The sequence below is a fragment of the Entelurus aequoreus genome, linkage group LG03 (assembly GCF_033978785.1).
Source record: "Entelurus aequoreus isolate RoL-2023_Sb linkage group LG03, RoL_Eaeq_v1.1, whole genome shotgun sequence".
NCBI lineage: Eukaryota > Metazoa > Chordata > Actinopteri > Syngnathiformes > Syngnathidae > Entelurus > Entelurus aequoreus.
In genome coordinates, this window is record NC_084733.1 from 34,097,875 (window position 1) to 34,119,087 (window position 21,213).

The 21,213-nt window shown below is 38.0% G+C and overlaps 2 protein-coding genes across 3 annotated transcripts in view; one reads left to right on the plus strand and one right to left on the minus strand.

Annotated features, from left to right (window-relative positions):
• Positions 1-3,471: 3,471 nt before the first annotated feature.
• lg03h2orf50 (linkage group 03 C2orf50 homolog) lies at positions 3,472-8,118 on the minus strand. Its single transcript, XM_062041721.1, has 3 exons — positions 7,787-8,118; positions 7,674-7,713; positions 3,472-4,088 (listed from the first exon to the last, which is right to left on the minus strand). The coding sequence occupies exons 1-3, from the start codon at positions 8,008-8,010 to the stop codon at positions 3,891-3,893; spliced, it is 462 nt and encodes a 153-aa protein (XP_061897705.1). The 5' UTR covers positions 8,011-8,118; the 3' UTR covers positions 3,472-3,890.
• Positions 8,119-8,309: 191 nt separating this feature from the next.
• Positions 8,310-21,213, plus strand: part of LOC133646399 (CAP-Gly domain-containing linker protein 4-like) — a 63,739-nt gene continuing 50,835 nt past the window's right edge. Inside the window, exons 1-3 of one of the 2 annotated variants that reach the window (XM_062041720.1) lie at positions 8,310-8,402; positions 12,084-12,230; positions 17,926-18,065. In XM_062041720.1, the coding sequence (XP_061897704.1) occupies positions 12,104-12,230; positions 17,926-18,065 (267 nt within the window). In that variant the 5' untranslated portion in view covers positions 8,310-8,402; positions 12,084-12,103. Of the gene's footprint in view, positions 8,403-11,372; positions 11,602-12,083; positions 12,231-17,925; positions 18,066-21,213 lie in introns of those variants that run through there. The other variant, XM_062041719.1, reaches the window with a different exon arrangement.

Sequence of the window (21,213 nt, forward strand, 5' to 3'; positions counted from 1 at the left end):
ATAAGATAAATAAATTAAAAACATTTTCTTGAATAAAAAAGAAAGTAAAACAATATAAAAACAGTTACATAGAAACTAGTAATTAATGAAAATGAGTAAAATTAACTGTTAAAGGTTAGTATTATTAGTGGACCAGCAGCACGCACAATCATGTGTGCTTACGGACTGTATCCCTTGCAGACTGTATTAATCTATATTGATATATAATGTAGGAACCAGAATATTAATAACAGAAAAAAACAACCCTTTTGTGCGAATGGGGGAGGGTTTTTTTGGGTTAGTGTACTAATTGTAAGTGTATCTTGTGTTTCTTATGTTGATTTAACAGAGGTGGGACCAAGTCATTGCTTTGCAAGTCACAAGTAAGTCTCAAGTCTTTGCCCTCAAGTCTCGAGTCAAGTCCCGAGTCAAGACAGGCAAGTCCCGAGTCAAGTCCAAAGTCAAGACTGGAAAGTCTCAAGTCAAGTCACAAGTCCTGCATTTTAAGTTTCGAGTCCTTTCAAGTCCTTTTAACCACAGACTAATATTTTTACACAGATTGTGTATGCTTTTAAACCGCTGTATTTATTTATTAAAACAAGTGCATTTGAAATAGCAGGAAAAAAAATAGTACTGACATTGCAATTCATAATAGCACTATTAACCAGTCATTTTAATAGTTTAAACAATTTTAAACATTTAACTCATTCCTTTACAGAATAAACACATTTGCAAAAACAAGTGCAATTGTACTTATTTGTACAAAAGTGTTAACATTGTATTTCCATGGCATATTGCATTGTAACTAGTTCCACAGCAGTTTCTATTCTGTTCTTACCTTATCTCATTGATCTCATCTCATACTGTATGTGTGTTTATGTGTGCGTACACATGAAAAACATAACAAATACATGAACATAACAATGAACAGAGTTGTACTTTTTAGATGTCAGGGCCCTATGCAATATGTACACATATTCTTAATATAGTATACATTTCAACTGACCTTTATTTGACTATGTTTGTCTTTTTGTAGGTGGCTAAAATATGCGGTGCTGCTGACCACCGTCTAACGTTATGTTACTGTGTGTGATACATTGACTAACGTGACGTTATTTGTAGGTACCTCATGCAACCCTGCTTTAAAAAATCACTTGACAAAAAGTATGAATAAGGTAGCAAACTGCAGTGGACGCAACATATTGCTGTGTTTGAAATGATGTTATAACCATAGACATCTTTTAAGTAGACGCAGTATTGGTTGCTGTGACGCGAGCAAATTGCATCTTGAAGTGGTGATGAGGAGCCGGCGAGCAGCCTAAACTGACAGTTGACAGGTAGAAAACAAAGATGCCGGGCTGATGTTCAGCGTTTTCCTGCTCAAATGAGCGGACTGTTGAAAATAGGAATCGGGGGATTACTTTTCACAAGCAAGATTTAACATTAATGTACTATTGGTTGTATTTTATGAAAATAACATTACCACAGAGTTCAGAAGGAGCAAAGATCTTCAATATTTGTATGTGAAAATCACAAATAAATCTTCTGGGGGAGGATGACACCCCTACAGGGGTTTGGTTTACAAACTTTCAGCCCCACCTAAAACAAAATTCACCAGCCACCACTGATTATGATGCATTCTCATTTTAGGCAAAATATAAGACAATACTTTCTTAACAGTATAATTGTAACCAGGAATAAGTCTTCAAGTAACAATATTCAAATACTAACATTGTTGGGTAAGACAGCATTTGGTTTTATTCTGAATCCAGTGAAACAGATTGGTGGTTTTAGCTGATATAAAGACTTTCAGGTGTTTATATATGTTTAAGTATTTGGCAGACGCTTTTATCCAAAGCGACATACATAAAAAATACATATATAACAATCACTGTAAACATGATCATTTAAGGGAAGAATGTAATACAAAATATCAATACAAAGTGTCAAGACAGAATAAACTCTGCTGCTGCAGCAACAGAGATACGGTCTATAAGATATATAGATATCTAATGTATTCATACATTGTTTATGTAGGATATACGCATGTATATATAACGTAATCATATTGTTTCTTCAATTTAAAAATAGCTGACCGTTTTTTCCCCCTTCTCTGGGCTTATATTCCCAGTTTTGATCTCGGACGTCTGGTCACTTATAGCATATAAGAATATTATATTACTGTTAAGCAAACTATGAATAATAAAACATGTGTCCGTTATCATAGCTACACGTATGACAAAAAAGCGCGTGAAAATGAGTGGTATTCAGTGAGGTAAAATGAATTAAATGCGCTGACAGTTCATTGCTCCTGCCAAATGAATTGCACTGAGTGGAGCGGATCACCACTCCAAGATGGCGGCGCCGCGTCTCGTCTGCGCCAGTAAGCAGTAGCGTTCGATGCTGCGTCTACTTATAAGATGTCTATGGTTATGACGTTAGCAGTGAGTTTACAGACTAACTGATTTAACTGCACAGCAAACAAAAGTCATGTTACTTAGCCAATAAACGTTAGCTTACATTCAAAACTTACCCTTCTTTGTGCAACTTCAAATGTCGAACGAAGTTGGAAGTTGTTGCGTCTCCGTCTGTAATATTCGAACTGCGTGATTTGCATACGGCAATTCGTTTTTTGTTGACCAAGTCGTAGTTTTTATACCCGAACGAAACCAACTTTGGTATAAATCTTTCTCACTGGCGCGTTGTTTGACAACTCTTGTTCATTGGTTGTCCTGCAATTTGATTGGCTGAATGCTGTGTGATGAAAACAATGTAGATCTAATTTGATTGGCTGTTTTACTGAGAGCACACACGCTGACACGCAGCACACACGCTGATAGACAGACACGTAGAAAATGAAAGCTACGGAGCGCTCCCAAATAACTTTTTAAACTTTAGGTTTTGGAGAAAGTAGCAAGTCATGTCAAGTCAAAAGGCTCAAGTCCAAGTGAAGTCACAAGTCATTGATGTTAAAGTCTAAGTCGAGTTGCAAGTCTCTTTACATTTTGTCAAGTCGAGTCTAAAGTCATCAAATTCATGACTCGAGTCTGACTCGAGTCCAAGTCATGTGACTCGAGTCCACACCTCTGTGATTTAATAAAAAATCAAAAACAAAACAAAAAAAACGATACCGATCATAAAAAAACCTGTTACCGATAATTTCCGATATTACATTTTAAAGCATTTATCGGACATCTCTAATCAAAATACAACTAATTCATTATTAATGAGATATATTATGCAATACATTTTTTTGTCACCTATATATGCAGTATGTAGGTAAAGTTAGGACAATTACAAGGGCCCCCCAAAAAAAAGTACAGCAGCTGCCTGGGGGCCCGTTTAGACCGACGTAAACAAAAATGTACAATAACCAAAAGCAATTTTATAGAGTCATTTGAGTTTTGTGAACAGAAAATAACTTAATGATCCGACTAACATACTTTGATTTTCCTCGTTGTTTTTCTGTGATATATGGACCCTCCTGGGTCTGAAATAAACCCCTCCATAGTTTTACATGCATCTTATCTTTACTGTTCAAAATGTATGAAAGTGGCTGAGTTTGCACATTCTTAAATGTTTCAGTATGCAGGTGGCCCTCTGTGGCATACACCCCTGGTGAATGCAGCTTCTTGCACTTTTTAGGCTAAAATATTTTAATTGACATGCAACATTATTCGTGACAATTACGCAGCAATGTAGCAACAGGACATACGCATTACAGCCAAATAGAATGTAAAAAAGGAACAATCATTTGCAAAATAATGTATGTTTGCTTGAATAGTATAGCTTGTGTGATTGATTACATTGATTACAAATAAAGCTTACCAAGCAGTACTAAGGAAAGTCAAACATAACTGACGCGATGTCAAGGCATCAAGACGAATGTATAAGGAGTGACAGATCCAGCATTAGCACGACATCATCTCTGGATCCTGTTTGCACTTGTGATGGCTTCCAGACCAGAAGAAAAGTCGGTCCAGTCGAACCAGGTCACGCCCCAGTGGGGTCGACAATCTGCTTCCAAATATTTGATTTGTTGTGTTGGGGACACAATCAGAGAAGAGTGACACATTGTTGGGTAAAGGCTCCTCTGGCTTCCGCTCTCCCTACAAAACACAGGAAGCAACAATTGTTGCAATTAGTGCAACAGTAAGTAGTTGAGTCAAAACTTCTTTCATGCAGTACTTGACGTCACATACAATGTCAGCATATCAAGTGAGGCGACATCATATCTCACAGAAACACAAAGTAATGCAATTTTTCTAGATTTTTGGGCTTTTTTAGATGCACTTAACAATGGTTGTTTAGGGAATAGAAGAAGAATACGTCAGCATCATGTCCTCTTGCGTTTGGGCCTTTCATCCAAACCCACATGATTTTTGTACCTAAAGATGGAAACGTTGCTTATGACTTGTGTCCTTTGATCTATACAAAAGTCTCATTTGTAAAACAAATATTGGCAACACTAAATTGGCCCTAGTGTGTGAATGTGAGTGTGAATGTTGTCTGTCTATCTGTGTTGGCCCTGTGATGAGGTGGCGACCTGTCCAGGGTGTACCCTGCCTTCCGCCCAATGCAGCTGAGATAGGCTCCAGCGACCCCCTGCGACCCCGAAAGGGACAAGCGGTAGTAAATGGATGGATGGATTAGGAGAATATTAGGAGAATAAAGCCCCAAAATGAAGAGGAAAAAGTGTGCAATCCTACAAGAAAATAAATTGTAATTTTACGACAAATAAAGTCGAAATATTAGAAGGATAAATTTATTGGAAAGACAAATTGTGTAATCCAACAAGAAAATAAGGTATAATTTTACAAGATCGGAGCCAAAATATTAGGACGATAAAGTCATAAAATGAAGAGAAAAATGTGTCGTCTAACAAGAAAATAAGGTTAATTTTACGAGATAAGAGCCAAAATGTTAGGGGAATAAGGTCATAAAAATAAGAGGAACAATGTAAATTCTTACTATGAAAAAATATTGTAGCTGTAGTACAAGAATAACGTCAAAATATTGGGAGAATAGCATCAACAAATTCAAATAAACAATATTAGTAATATATATTTGCATGAGATTGATATCAAAATATTAAGAGTATAAAGGTCTAAAATTAAAATATTTATTTATTTATTTAATCTTACTACAAAGTAAATTGTAATTTTACGAGATTAAAGAGAACATATTAGGAGAATAAAGTCATAATAATGCATTTTCTGACCATTTAAAAAGTTGTAGTCTTACAAAAGTAAAGTCAAAATATTGTGGAAAATACAGTCATAAAATAAAAAAATATATTTTATTGAATATATATCACATTGTGGTATTTTATCACAATATTTTTTATATTTTATGGCTGTATTTTGCTATTGTTTCGTATTGTTGTTTAAAGTTGTTAAAAGTGAATTATAGATAAAAATCTAAATATTGGGAGAATAGTCCACTAAAATAAAAATATTAAGTCAAAAACATTTGGTAAAAATTTAAGAAGCGGTAGAAAATGGATGGATGGAGAACCAAATGTCTCACAAAACATCTTGCAAGAAAATTTTACGAGATTATATACAATATATTAAAAGAATAAAGTATAAAATAAGAAGAAAAATTTAGATTTACCATTCAAAAGTTGTAGCTGTACAAGACTGAAGTCAAAATATTGTGGAGAAATAGGGTCATAAAATACAAATATATACATCATGATCTATTTTTACGAGATTGATGCCAAAATATAAGGAGAATAAAGTCCAAAAATGTACAGTAAAACATTTTACAAGATTAAAGCTGAAATATAAGGTAAACAAAGTCCTAAAAAAGGTGCAAAAATGTACAGTCTTACCATGATAATGTCAAATATTGGGAGAATAGGGTGATAAGATAAAAATAAAAATATTATCTATAATTTTATGTAAAAAATGTAAGGAGAATCAAGAAAATAAGTGACCGTTTAGGAATAATTTTTACAAAGATAGAAGTCCCAATTTTAAAGTGTAACATTAAAATATTAGTTAATTAAAATATAAGTCAGCATATAATGAGAAACAAACCAAACAAAGATTTGTTTTTTAAGATTAGTTATAATATTATGAGAATATGGTCAACATATTATGGGAATTCATTTTGTATATTTAAGAGAGAAAAAATATGACAAGCAAGTTGAAATATTTGTTAATGTTTTTCATTGTTAATTTTAATGGTTTTATTTGAATAGTAAAAAACATAAATAACCGAAAAACTCATAAAAAGCCCCACCATATTCCTCTGATGATTATCAAAAGCTTTTTGGATTAGAAATTTCAAAAAGGGAAAATGATAAAAAACGAAAAATCGGATTATTAAATAATTTTGTGATTTTTGTTCATCACAATTATACAGTGGTAGCTCAACCTAAAAGTGCTCCAACTTAAGAGTGCTTTGAGATGAGAGCTGTCTCTCGGCTCATTTGTATGCTTTAAGTTGCTGGCAAAAATTTGAGTTATAAGCATCCCCGCCATGAGTTGGCATAGAAAATGTCCCAGTAAATCCCGTAACATCCGACCAAAATCCCTGGTCTTCTTGCTAGCATTAGCTTAGAGCTGGAGATTGACAAAACTTTGTTTTCCAACCATGGGAATTGAAGAAAGTGAGTGTGGAGAACAGTGCTGAGAAGAAGCAGGAGATTCATTGAATTAAAAAAAGAAATAACAAAAAAACATGATAGAGCATGACGAATCAATTCGAGCGTATCACTGCTAATCTGCACCATACTGAAGCAGAATGAGTAATGACAGCCAAGAATGTTGAAAGGATATCTAAACGGTGAAAATGTAGCCATGAAAATATATAAAAGCTGCTGATGGCGTGTTTGACAGAAAAGCAGCTGGAAGCGATTTAAATACTGTAATTGGTAATTGCTGTAGTTTATTACTCCTTTACTTCATTAAACTACTGTAGTTTGTACTACATTTTATTGCATTGTTTTAATACAATATATTTTTTTGTTTTGAGTTGAGAGCTCCATCACAGAACCAATTAAGCTCGCAAGTTAAGGTACTGCTGTAAATGGAATTGAAATTTAGGCACAATAATTGAAATCTAGGCACAAGGGAATAATTTTTAAAGTCCATCCATTCATCCGTTTTCTACTGCTTGTCCCTCTCTGGGTTGCCGGGGGTGCTGGAGCCTATCCCAGCTGCATTTGGGTGGAAGGCGGGGTAAACCCTGGACAAGTCGCCACCTCATCGCAGTCTTTTTAAAGTCAATAGTGCAAAATACCTAAAACTAAAATGAAGCAAAAACTACTTTCGGCTGTCGTGTATGCCTAAAGGGCAGTTTTTTGTAAACAACATATAAATAAATATCCATCCGATTTTCTACCTACCGCTTGTCTCTCTTGTGTGCAGCAATATCATGTATGGAACAATCACACAACAACAACAACACATACAGATATCTGTGAAAATAAACACACCCGAGGAGCTACTGTAGTATCAATCTTTTATCAATACAATACTGATACTACCCCTTGATATCACCCAATACTGATACTACCCTTGATATCATCCGATACTGATACTACCCTTGATATCGATTTTGTTGACATATGGATCCACTCATCCCTATAGTGTGCATGTTAGCGCCTAGTTGAATACTTTTTCGGTACTGTATACACATATGTATTAAGTAGGTTGCTTTTTAACAATATGAATAACTCTTACCATCTGATCATAATTCCTGAGGAAACTCCAGTTCTTCTCCCTGTGAATGGTCATAGGTTTATTATGCATGTGGTACAATAAGTACAAAACAGTAAGTTGTCTTATGAACTCACCATTCCAAAACTGATCTCCTTTCACTAAACACCATTTTTTTCCACGCTTGGTCTTGTTTGACCGCATCCTTTTTTTCTGCATCCCGCCTTGTGGACGTTCTGTCTCTTGTGTTATGAACACTTTTAGCCGCAGGTGCCTGTTGCTTAATTGTTAGCGGTTTACCAGCGGGCTCCGGTAACCGGTAGCCTGCAGATGATGCGCGTCTAAGATTGTTGAAATCCATTTCGCTCAGGAGTAAAACAACATAAATTGACTTATGTGGAACACGGTAGTGGAAGAAATCACTGCCAGTTCTTTCGTGGATACGTTTCCAGGGTAACAGGAAGTGAGGTACTTGCGCAGTAAAACAAACTTTCAAATTAGGCACAGTTTAAAAAAAGGGTTCTGATTGAGGTTCAAGTTTTTCATTACTTGTGGAGTACTTTATGTGGAGTTCACTTCTTTTGTGGAATTATTTTTTTTTACAACCGGATGTTACAATATATTTGCTTTTATTTTGAAGCCTGAATTTAAAACAGAGCTCCTTAGCTACGTAGCATACAGATGGGATGGATGAACATTCTATATCCTGTCATAAATATCACCTATGAGCAAGTTAAAGCCCGCCGTGTTAAGGTAAAGACACGATAATATATATTTTTAAATTGAGTGATAATTTGTACAAATATTGGTCCAGCTTGGCCCAACATTTTAAGCTAGACAGAGGCATTACTGAACATAAGATGATCACTCGACGTAGACGTCAATGTTGTGTTTTTTTATTTGTATTATAATATTGTTACACGTGTATTAGTATTGTAGTAAACATAGTACATGTGCCTAACTAGGTACGCAGCACGAATTAAATGATACTGTAGCATCTTTGCCATTTGGTTTACCCGGCATTTTAAATCATGCTAACTCGCTGGCGTTAATAATCTAACATCCGTAATTTATTGCTATAGGTACATTTAAACGAGCGCAAAATAATGCAACTTCAGGGCTGACCTTTAACTAGAGTTACATCTCATTTCAGGTAGATTTAAGTGAATGGATTAATATGATGGTTATTATTTGAATAGTCGATGTTGTCTTATTGTAGTGTAATGCAGACAGAAGTGTCCAGTGTTAAAGTGGGCGGAGCTATACGGCACTGATAGAATCACGTGATTCAGCTTGGGCAGGAGTGACATAAAGTACCCAGAAAGAATTCCTCATGTCATGCTTTCACTATGTATTGGTCATACGACTGCACAACCAAATTGCAGTTTCGATTGACATTACCAGCTGCATCACAAACGCTGCTTTTTTACTCAATGACTCACGCTATTTTTGGCATGATGGCCAACACTTCCACCTCACTCTTCCTTGCCCGAGCCAGGGCTATTTGGCTCCACTGCCCTGGTTCAACCACTCTGACCTTTCTTTTGGTTTGCCTTTATTACGTGCATGATTGTACTGTCAAGTGAGTGAACATGCCATGTTTTTAACTAGCCCTAAACAGTTTTAATTCATCAGAAAAAACAAAACAAAATTGATTAATAAGTGGCCCTCTGAAGGCTTCCGTAACAGCGATGTGGCCCATGATGAAACTGTGTGTCTTTTGCCATGCCTGGATATAAAATTAGTAGTTCAGAAAAATCCACCCTTTTAAGGGAAAAACTGTCATTTTGAATGCTGATGTATTGTTAGAGATTATTGTGTCATCTGGTTGACATAATCCTTTTTTCAGAGACATGAGGTTAGGGCAGGTGATGTTAAGTTACAAACCCCGTTTCCATATGAGTTGGGAAATTGTGTTAGATGTAAATATAAACGGAATACAATGATTTGCAAATCCTTTTCAACATATATTCAATTGAATGCACTACAAAGACAAGATATTTGATGTTCAAATTCATAAACTTAATTTTTTTTTGCAAATAATAATTAACTTAGAATTTCATGGCTGCAACACGTGCCAAAGTAGTTGGGAAAGGGCATGTTCACCACTGTGTTACATGGCCTTTCCTTTTAACAACACTCAGTAAACATTTGGGAACTGAAGAGACACATTTTTTAAGCTTCTCAGGTGGAATTCTTTCCCATTCTTGCTTGATGTACAGCTTAAGTTGTTCAACAGTCCGGGGTCTCCGTTGTGGTATTTTAGGCTTCATAATGCACCACACATTTTCAATGGGAGACAGGTCTGGACTACAGGCAGGCCAGTCTAGTACCCGCACTCTTTTACTATGAAGCCATGTTGATGTAAGACGTGGCTTGGCATTGTCTTGCTGAAATAAGCAGGGGCGTCTATGATAACGCTGCTTGGATGGCAACATATGTTGCTCCAAAACCTGTATGTATCTTTCAGCATTAATGGCGCCTTCCCAGATGTGTAAGTTACCCATGTCTTGGGCACTAATACACCCCCATACCATCACAGATGCTGACTTTTCAACTTTGCGCCTATAACAATCCGGATGGTTCTTTTCCTCTTTGGTCCGGAGGACACAACGTCCACAGTTTCCAAAAACAATTTGAAATGTGGACTCATCAAACCACAGAACAGTTTTCCACTTTGTATCAGTCCATCTTAGATGAGCTTGGGCCCAGCGAAGCCGACTGCGTTTCTGGGTGTTGTTGATAAACGGTTTTCGCTTTGCATAGGAAATTTTTAACTTGCACTTACAGATGTAGCGACCAACTGTAGTTACTGACAGTGGGTTTCTGAAGTGTTCCTGAGCCCATGTGGTGATATCCTTTACACACTTATGTCGCTTGTTGATGCAGTGCAGCCTGAGGGATCGAAGGTCACGGGCTTAGCTGCTTACGTGCAGTGATTTCTCCAGATTCTCTGAACCCTTTGATGATATTACGGACCGTAGATGGTGAAATCCCTAAATTCCTTGTAATAGCTGGTTGAGAAAGGTTTTTCTTAAACTGTTCAACAGTTTGCTCACGCATTTGTTGACAAAGTGGTGACCCTCGCCCCATCCTTGTTTGTGAATGACTGAGCATTTCATGGAATCTACTTTTATACTCAATCATGGCACCCACATGTTCCCAATTTGCCTGTTCGCCTGTGGGATGTTCCAAATAAGTGTTTGATGAGCATTCCTCAACTTTATCAGTATTTATTGCCACCTTTCCCAACTTCTTTGTCACATGTTGCTGGCATCAAATTTTAAAGTTAATGATTATTTGCAAAAAAACATTTCTTTATCAGTTTGAACATCAAATATGTTGTCTTTGTAGCATATTCAATTGAATATGGGTTGAAAATGATTTGCAAATCATTGTATTCCGTTTATATTTACATTTAACACAATTTTCCAACTCATATGGAAACGGGGTTTGTACATTGGTCTCTCTCTGGAAATGTAAAGCAAACAATTTTTGGGGTGTCAGACTCAGTGTGGCCGCTTACTGCTAAAGAGGTTTGGACTGGTACATTTAGGTTAAATAACACTCTTCCTAATCCCAGCCTCCATCGGTTTTATTCTTTATCAGCACTTTTGTACCACACAGCCTCATTCTGTGTTGAGCTTGACCAGTCAGATGACACGGCAGCAGGATCGCAGTGCATAAAACTGGGAAGTAAGGCTGATTTTCCAGACATTGACAATCAGTGGTAAAAACACCTGAGGTCTTGGATGATAGCAGGCTTTAAATCTCCGAGGCAGTCAGGGGATTAGCAGAGTATTAGTGTGTACAAACACACACACAGTGTTTTAGGAGAAGAACTTGGTTGGATATTTTACCTGACCCAGATTGTGTTTCTTAAATTTAGCTGAACTCTACAGGGATACTCTTATGGCGGTCAATGAGAACAAGGATAGAGCTGAAAGGGAAAGTGAGTGTGCAGTATGCTGTGAAAATGTTTGAATTGTCGCTGGTGGATTTAGGTTGTTGTCAAGTGGCGTTTTTCCTTCTCCACACCTACTACTTCCCTTGCCTTTTATTATTAGGGTATCAGTTTTATTTGCTGATAATATAGTAAAGTTGTTTTTTTAATGTACGCCTGTATCTACCATTTTTTTTTACTTTAGTACTTAGTCCATTCTCTCAGAAAGCCACCTTGTCCTGTCATGCATGTATGGGGAATTATTTTCTATAATGATGTATGAAATGTTAACATAATGCTGAATCTGTTTTTTTTTCGTAAGAACATACATTACCTTGCTCAACAAGGAATCCTAAATTATACCTAAACTCTTCAATGAAGTCATGATGTCCCCTCACTGTACCGGTGGGGTTGTTTTTGCTTGACTGAGATTATACCTACTTAGCCCTAATACTATCATTGGTACTTTAACTTTAACTTTACTATTCCAGCCACGGGCCTTGAGAGGGAGATGACAAAGGAGGATGTTTCAGTGCTTGAGGAAGGAGATGCTACAATTGGCTGCCAAAATCGAGTGTCTCCCTATCAGCGGCCAGTCACCCACCAGGTGTCCTCTGCACCAATGCCTGACGACTGTGGTGAGGACTTGTTTGCATGCCACACACATTTATATGTCATGTTAACATACTTCCAATGCAATTGTACCAACTAGTACCAAATGTATCAAAAGTTACTTGTAATTATTTAGCATTGTGTTTATAACATTGTTAGGGGAATACATTCCCATTTTGAATGGCAGAAGTAATAGTAATAATAATACAGAAGTGATTCATTGTAGCTGTGTATGCCATTGAGAGATGTTTCATGAGATCAGAGTGCCTGAGTGTGTGCCTTTGAAGGGTTGTTTTTTAAATGGCTTTACAAAAAAAGTTGGTATGGTATGGAACTGCTTTTTTTTTTTTTTAGTATTTTCCCTATCATTCACAATCCTTATATAAGACGAGCACACATATGTTTTTCTTTTTTTATGCATTCTAAGTAGTAAATAAATGCAAACAAAAGTCAGCTTACAACAGCGCCTATGCAAGACTATAAAGCGCTTAAAAAACATCCAAACACTTCCATCAACGTTCCCTTTACACGCTGTAAGTATATACTGTATGTAATGTAGTAACAGGCACCTTCATAATAACATGTAATATTTACGTATTTTGCTCATTTTAAGCATACGGCAGCGTATTAATTTCACAAACGCATCACAATGTTCGCTTTTTCCTTCAACAACATCACTGATTCTTACTAACTGCAGACACCATGAGATCCAACAAACGTAATTAAACATCACTTACTATGTAATGTCTGCTCTCACTCGGATGCCGACTGTTAGAATGTTGAAGCATTTTAGGGTTGTTAACGATAAAACTGATGCGACCGTTTCGAGAAGTTGCTGGTTCAGCTATGTTGGTTACAGCCCCCTCAATCAATAATATTCAGCTGTAAATCCATAGGTTAATCGAGTGTAGACACATACCAGTTATCGCGCCAAACTAGGATTCAGTTGGGGGTTTTTGTCTTTAAAACGACACGAGAGCCAGGGTTGTCTGTGAAAAGAGTCATGCTCTTGTTACGTTACTTACGTAACTGGAGACGAGAATAGACATAGATACATGGACAGGGTGACGTGCGAGACTAGCAATTAATAGACAGTTTATCTTTCACACAACACAAGAGTCACGGCTGGCCGCCAAATAATTACCCACAAGATTCGTAATGGGGCAGCACAGTAGTACAGGGGTTAGTGCATGTGCCTCACAATACGAATCCCGGGCTCTGGATCTTTCTGTGTGGAGTTTGCATGTTCTCCCCGTGACTGCGTGGGTTCCCTCCGGGTACTCCGGCTTCCTACCATGAATTGATTTAAGTGGACCCCGACTTAAACAAGTTGAAAAACTTATTCTGGTGTTACCATTTAGTGGTCAATTGTACAGAATATGTACTATACCGTGCAATCTACTAATAAAAGTCTCAATCAATCAATCAATCAATCCTCCCACCTCCAAAGATATGCACCTGGGGATAGGTTGATTGGCAACACTAAATTGGCCCTAGTGTGTGAATGTGAGTGTGAATGTTGTCTGTCTATCTGTGTTGGCCCTGCGATGAGGTGGCGACTTGTCCAGGGTGTACCCCGCCTTCCGCCCGAATGCAGCTGAGATAGGCTCCAGCTCCGCCTGCGACCTCGGAACGGACAAGCGGTAGAAAATGGATGAATGAATGGATGGATGATGGAAGATTCATAATGTCCCAAGGAATGGCGGCTCAAGACAGATTCCCAGTTTGTCTTTCTTTATTTCACAACATGCAACATTTTCGTACAATGGCCTCAATCTCCGTGTCTTGCTCTCTTTTCCGGCAATACTCAAACAACCGCATGCACACGCTGCTCTCATAAGCTTCCCACAACTATATAACTTATATTTAAAGTTTTTTTTATTAGCAACACATTATGTAACGTCTACTCTTGCGTTCCAAAAAGTTTGAAAAAATAAAAATAAAGTAATGCAGAGTAGTCTTGAGGAGGAGGTGTTTGACTCACTAAATTCCTTAATAAGCACTCGCGGAGATATTTCTAGATTCCAAATGATCATAATTTATTTTCACAAACAAAAAAATATTCTCCGTGGTTGACTTTCAACATAATCAAAATAACTTATTTAGCCTGGCTTCAAAGTAACTTGTTTAGCGTGGCTTCCTTGGCCTTTTTAGCGGTAAACAAACTGTTCCACTCCTCACTCCTTCAACATGATAGACAGACAAAGGGCACCCAGCTGTCCTGTCTTCTTAATTATAGGAGGAGGAAGTGGCTCACCAGTAGGAGCGTGAGCAGCTGAAAACAATCAGTCAATCACAATGAAATCTAAAACCTCCAATAATTCATTAACATCATTCTTGACATTATTTGATTTCATTGTCAAACAATTAATAAATAAACAATATAGATAGGCTCCAACTGGCTCCAACACATTAATTACTTTCCCTAGTAATTAATTACATGTATTAAAGAGTAATTCCATTAGTAATTTAATTACTTTGTTGGTTAAGAAACAAGCAACTATAATGAATTACTTTTTAAAAGTAATTTTCAGAGCTCTCATTGTAACAGTAATGTGGTTTTGAGTCTAAACTAAACTCTTTAAAATACTGGTATATATCGAATATTGCGATTCGGCCTAAAAATACTGAGATACCAGTTTTGGTCAATATCGCCCAGTCCTACCTTGAATGCATCGTTGGCATAACACGTCAGACTCTGTAAATTACTCTAAATAATGAAACATTAATTGCGCTGGAAAGTAAATCAGTCTAAATAATGGAACATTAATCCTTTGTTTACTTGGGATGTTTGTCATTTCATGTAGAAAAGTTTGTGTGGACAAATTGGTGTCACTATGAATCTCAGGTGGGCACGTCCCCAGGGCCATCTGCGTACATGTTCTGTACAACACACCAAACCATGTCAGGTCAACCGAATGGTTCAGATTTCTATCATAGGATCATACTGTCATAAATATTATTTGCCGTTATAGCATAGTCCAAATGTTTGCAACTGATTGCATACGTTTCATCAAAGCTGGTGTGTTTTCTTGTAGAGTTGCTACTAGGGCTGGGCGGTATACCGGTATTATTGTTAATACCGGTATATTTTAGAAAGCGGTATATATTTGAAACAATACCACCATACGGTATCTTTTGATGTGGCTTTGGCGGCGCGGTGCCAACTTCTCGACTAATGCAATGCTTTGGTCAGCGACTGCATTTGGCGATTCGTGAGTGACTACAGCTTTATTTAAACATACACCAATTTGCTTAAGAACCTATATCTCTCTCTATGTAGCGACTTTATCACTATTCTCATCTGTTTATGTTGTTGACTTCTGTTAGCGACCTAGCATAGCAGCTAGCGATAGCTCCTCTCTGCTGCTCGCTCGGTGTGTCAAATGTTTATCAACACCGTGCCTCTCTCCATAGCCCGTGCGGACTAAGCTACTGTAGCTTAGCGGCTAGGTGGCTGAAAAGTAGTTTGAAACTTAACAGCCAGCGGCTTTCACCGCACTAAGCAAGTATAAGCACCATCTATCCCTGTGCAGAAGCGTAAGGCTATACACAGGGCCGGCCCGTGGCATAGGCCGTATAGGCAAATGCTAAGGGCACCGTCCATCAGGGGGCGCCACGCCAGTGCCACAAATGTTGGAGAAAAAAAAAAAAAAAAAAAAAAGTTGGTACTATTATTTCTAAATACAAAAAGTAATCCCACGTTAATTAAAATGCAAAGTAAAGCCTATTTAATAGAAATATTATTTGTTACAACATTACGCCCCCCCTCCTCCCCCCGCACGGTGCGCCCCCTCCCTTCCCGTATCATGACTCTTTTTGGACGTCAAACCACATCAAAAAATCAACACAAGATGTCAAAACGGCCAAAACTGTCAGGTACCCAGGGAAGAAAAAAGAGAAAAGAAGAGGAGGAAAAATGAGAAAAAGACAGATGCAGCAGGTAGGCAACGTTAGCCTACATGAAATTATTTGTCTGTTACAGAATGTGATAGTAACCTGGCTTTTTAGCATTAAGCTAATGTTACATGATTCGGCAATTGCTAATCAATAAATAGCTAGTTCTGTTTTAACGTCGGGTTAATATTGTGGAGGGGGCTAAATTGTTATGGAAAATAATAATGTAACGTTAGGTAATTACAGCACTCCCACCTTACATTCCTCAGGGACATTTGTATTAGATCTTTTAAGCAGGTGTTTTTTGTTTACATTGTTATTGCCTTCTGGTTAGCTAATGTTTGCCCTGCAGGTAATAGTCACTTTTCCACCCCTTTATATATTAGGTATAGTTGTAAGCCTAGTTGTTAAAGTGCACATCATTAATGTTAATTAAGCAATATCACATGAGAGGGAATGCTGTTTTTTTCATTTGAGCACTGCTGTGATTCGGTTAAAGATAATCATAACATAACATTCTAATATAATATGTTAATTTGCTTTCTTTAAGTAAAAAAAAAGGTCAAAGACAAAGCTATTCGGTTTCTTGTGAGTATATACACTTCACTGCCAATGTGGGGGGGCGCCACCTAAAATCTTGCCTAGGGCGCCAGATTGGTTAGGGCCAGGCCTGGCTATACACCTAACGTAATGAACAAAATGAACAAAAACTGCTTTGACATAGTAATGGCTAACTAACTACTTTATAAGAATAAACATCACGTTACGTTACTACTTACAACACAAATGAGTTCTCCCAACACTTGTTATCTAGCCGTAAAACAGTTAGGCAACCTTAAGCACTGTACAGGTTTTTTTAAGTATTAACTGTATTAACTGTATACCGCCATTCGGACTAAAAATACCGCTATATCAGTTTTGGTCCATATCGCCCAGCCCTTGTTGCTACTGCTGGTTGCACTTTGGCAATGGATTTACACTCCCCATTGAAGTTAAAATATTTTTTTGCTGTTTTTTAGTGCATATAAAATATTGTAGCTTTTGCCCAGATGGACTACGCAGCAGCGCACTGATAGGTGCAGATTTGGGGCAGAAGACCCCACCTCGCGCCCACGTTGCAAGTCTTGAGTTTTTGTTATAATACTGTATGTGCTCATACTGTATGTGCTTATTGTTGCTCTGTGTTTTTTTTCTGGACTCAAACTGAACACCCCACACCTCCATCCTTTTATAGGAGTTTAGTTTGGGAGTTGCTTTTTTTTCTTCTCCTAGTCCTCCTCTCCATGTTTACCTTTCTTTCCTACCTCTTTACGGGGCGCTGCTCGGTGGTGACCCATCAGTCTTTCTGTTTAGTCTACTCCAGTATTCTGTAAGTCTGTTCTTGGACGGGTTGTGCTGAAAACTAATCTTGTTCTACTTTTTAAGTGCAATGACAATAAAGTTCTATTCTATTCTATGTTAATAGGATGATGAGGAGGTGGTCGATCAACAATCACTTTTTAAAAACAAGCTGAAATAAGATTCACAGCCGTCTTTTTGTACAGCTTGCTGTTCTCTTAACAAAAAACTACTACTAGGCCAAGTTAGTCTCTAAACTTCATTTGCTTTTATTAGCAAGTGGCCATGACGTCGTGCATCCACAATTCCACACTTAAAATAAAATGTCTTATAATGTTTTACAATAACAATACAGTATCTTGGAGCTCAAATGCTCTGAATGTGAGCTATGTAGAAACAGAAGACACACTGTCATAGAGCTCTGAATTCTGCCACTCCTATGTCACACTGTTATTGTGTTTCTTTCACTTAACCCACTGTGCACAGAATTCGCCTTTTTCGACCCCAGCGACCCACAATGCAAGGAGGTTCTGCAAGATCCCTGCACCACCATACCAGAACTGTTTGCTGTTCTTCGGCAATGGGTTCCCCAGGTTCAGAAAAACATTGACCTGATTGGCAACGAGGTAATATCTTATCCCACTATGCATGATTAATGGAAAATGTACTTATGTCTGCTCTCTAGGGGTTACAATCTCAATCTTACACTTGATTGCAATTGATTTAAGGACTAGGATTAGATTAGATTGGCAAATGTCATTACGCTGTGGTTAATATAAGACTTTTTTTTTCTTTCTTTACCCACTCCTGTTCCTGGTCTGACTGCACTAAACAGTAAATACATCAATCAATCAATCAATCAATCAATCAATCAATCAATCAATCAATGTTTATTTATATAGCCCTAAATCACAAGTGTCTCAAAGGGCTGTACAAGCCACAACGACATCCTCGGTACAGAGCCCACATACGGGCAAGGAAAACTCACCCCAGTGGGACGTCAATGTGAATAACTATGAGAAACCTTGGAGAGGACCGCATATGTGGGTAACCCCCCCCCCCCCCTTCTAGGGGAGACCGAAAGCAATGGATGTCGAGTGGGTCTGACATAATATTGTGAAAGTCCAACACATCAGCGAAAGTCTAGTCCATGGTGGGGCCAGCAGGAACCATCCCGAGCGGAGACGGGTCAGCAGCGTAGAGATGTCCCCATCTGATGGACAGGCTAGCGGTCCACCCCGGGTTGGGAGCAGAGTAGAAAAGAAAAGAAAAGAAAAGAAACGGCAGATCAACTGGTCTAAAAAGGGAGTCTATTTAAAGGCTAGAGTATACAAATGAGTTTTAAGATGAGACTTAAATGCTTCTACTGAGGTAGCATCTCTAACTTTTACCGGGAGGGCATTCCATAATATTGGAGCCCGAATAGAAAACGCTCTATAGCCCGCAGACTTTTTTTGGGCTCTGGGAATCACTAATAAGCCGGAGTTCTTTGAACACAGATTTCTTGCCGGGACATATGGTACAATACAATCGTCAAGATAGGCAGGAGCTTGACCGTGTAGTATTTTATACGTAAGTAGTAAAACCTTAAAGTCGCATCTTAGGTGCACAGGAAGCCAGTGCAGGTGAGCCAGTATAGGCGTACTATGATCAAACTTTCTTGTTTTTGTCAAAAGTCTAGCAGCCGCATTTTGTACCATCTGTAATCTTTTAATGCTAGACATAGGGAGGCCCGAAAACAAAACGTTACAGTAATCGAGACGAGATGTAACGAACGCATGGATAATGATCTCAGCATCGCTTGTGGACAAAATGGAACGAATTTTAGCGATATTACGGAGATGAAAGAAGGCCGTTTTAGTAACACTCTTAATGTGTGACTCAAACGAGAGAGTTGGGTCGAAGATAATACCCAGATTCTTTACCGAGTCACCTTGTGTAATTGTTTGGTTGTCAAATGTTAAGGTGGTATTATTAAATAGATGTCGGTGTTGAGCAGGACCGATAATCAGCATTTCCGTTTTCTTAGCGTTGAGTTGCAAAAAGTTAGCGGACATCCATTGTTTAATTTCATTAAGACACGCCTCCAGCTGACTACAATCCGGCGTGTTGGTCAGCTTTAGGGGCATGTAGAGTTGGGTGTCATCAGCATAACAGTGAAAGCTAACACCGTATTTGCGTATGATGTCACCTAGCGGCAGCATGTAAATACTAAAGAGTGCAGGGCCAAGAACCGAACCCTGGGGAACTCCGCATGTTACCTTAACATAGTCCGAGGTCACATTGTTATGGGAGACACACTGCATCCTGTCAGTAAGATAAGAGTTAAACCAAGACAAGGCTAAGTCTGTCATCCCAATACGCGTTTTGATACGCTCTAATAAAATATTATGATCAACAGTATCGAAAGCGGCGCTAAGATCAAGAAGCAGCAACATAGATGAAGCATCAGAATCCATCGTTAGCAATAGATCATTAGTCATTTTTGCGAGGGCTGTCTCCGTAGAGTGATTTGCCCTGAAACCGGATTGAAAAGGTTCACCGAGATTGTTAGACGCTAAGTGTTCATTTAGCTGCTGTGCTACAATTTTTTCGAGGATTTTCGAGATAAACGGAAGGTAGGACACCGGCCGGTAGTTTACCAGGAGATCAGGATCGAGGTTAGGTCTTTTGAGTAGAGGATGAATAACCGCTTTTTTGAATGCTAGGGGAACAGTGCCAGAGGAAAGTGATAAGTTTATAATATTTAACACTGATGGACCTAATAATACAAAAAGCTCCTTGATAAGTTTCCCAGGAATTGGGTCAAGTAAACATGTTGTTTGTTTTGTCCCATTTACACATTTTGACAATTCCTCCAATGTTATTTCATCAAAGAGAGAGAAACTATTTTGGAGAGCGGTATCCGTCGTATATACAGTCGTATTTGTGTTAATAGAACCCAGTTGTAGCTGAGATGCATTGTCTTTAATCTCTTTTCTAATGACTTCAATTTTCTTATTAAAGAAATTCATAAAGTCATCTGCTGAGTGGGTGGAGCTACTGGGAGGAGTCCCTTGTTGGGTTAGCGATGCTACTGTACTAAACAGAAATTTAGGATCATTTTTGTTGAGGTGAATGAGATTTGAGTAATATTTAGCTTTAGCTGAGGTAAGCATGCGTTTATAAGTTATTAAACTATCACACCATGGTTGATGTAAAACCTCAAGTTTAGTCGCACGCCATTAGCGGTGCTACACTATCAATATCCAAACATTTATTAAAGTCAAGTACAATTAAGGTAACCTGAGAATTATCTTACGCTTCCCCTTTTTAAAGTACATCTGTACAGCAAAAATGGGCATCTCCATTAACAATATGATTTGCCCGAGCGGCTGGACAGGACAGATTTAAAACAATTTTCCCTTCTCTATTATTTACTGTATGTTCTTCTTCATTCTATCTCCTCCTACTCTTGTCCGGCTGCACCAAACCCTAAATATGTCCAAATATTTTAATAAAATCGAATACAAATAAAGCCACAAGAAAGGTATCCCACACTACGCTTTTGTAAATTAAATCTGGACATCAGATATTGGCATCTACATCAACAATATGACTTGCCTGAATAGCTGGACAGGACAGATTCAAAAAGATAAATATTTTTTAAAAAATTTAGTTTTTGACTTGGGCCACTGGCCGGCCGGATCCAGTCCACGGGCCGTATTTTTGGGACGCCTGCTCTAAACAATGGAACCCATCCAAACGAAGTAATAATGAAATAATAGCAGTAGA

Bases quoted from the DNA above. Each gene is read 5' to 3' on its own strand.
- lg03h2orf50 (XM_062041721.1), bottom strand. From the start codon at position 8,010: ATGGATTTCAACAATCTTAGACGCGCATCATCTGCAGGCTACCGGTTA. The intron at 7,714-7,786 runs GTGAGTTCATAA...GACCATTCACAG, and splicing joins AGGAGATCAGTTTTGGAATG to GGAGAAGAACTGGAGTTTCC. The intron at 4,089-7,673 runs GTAAGAGTTATT...TGTGTTTTGTAG, and splicing joins TCAGGAATTATGATCAGATG to GGAGAGCGGAAGCCAGAGGA.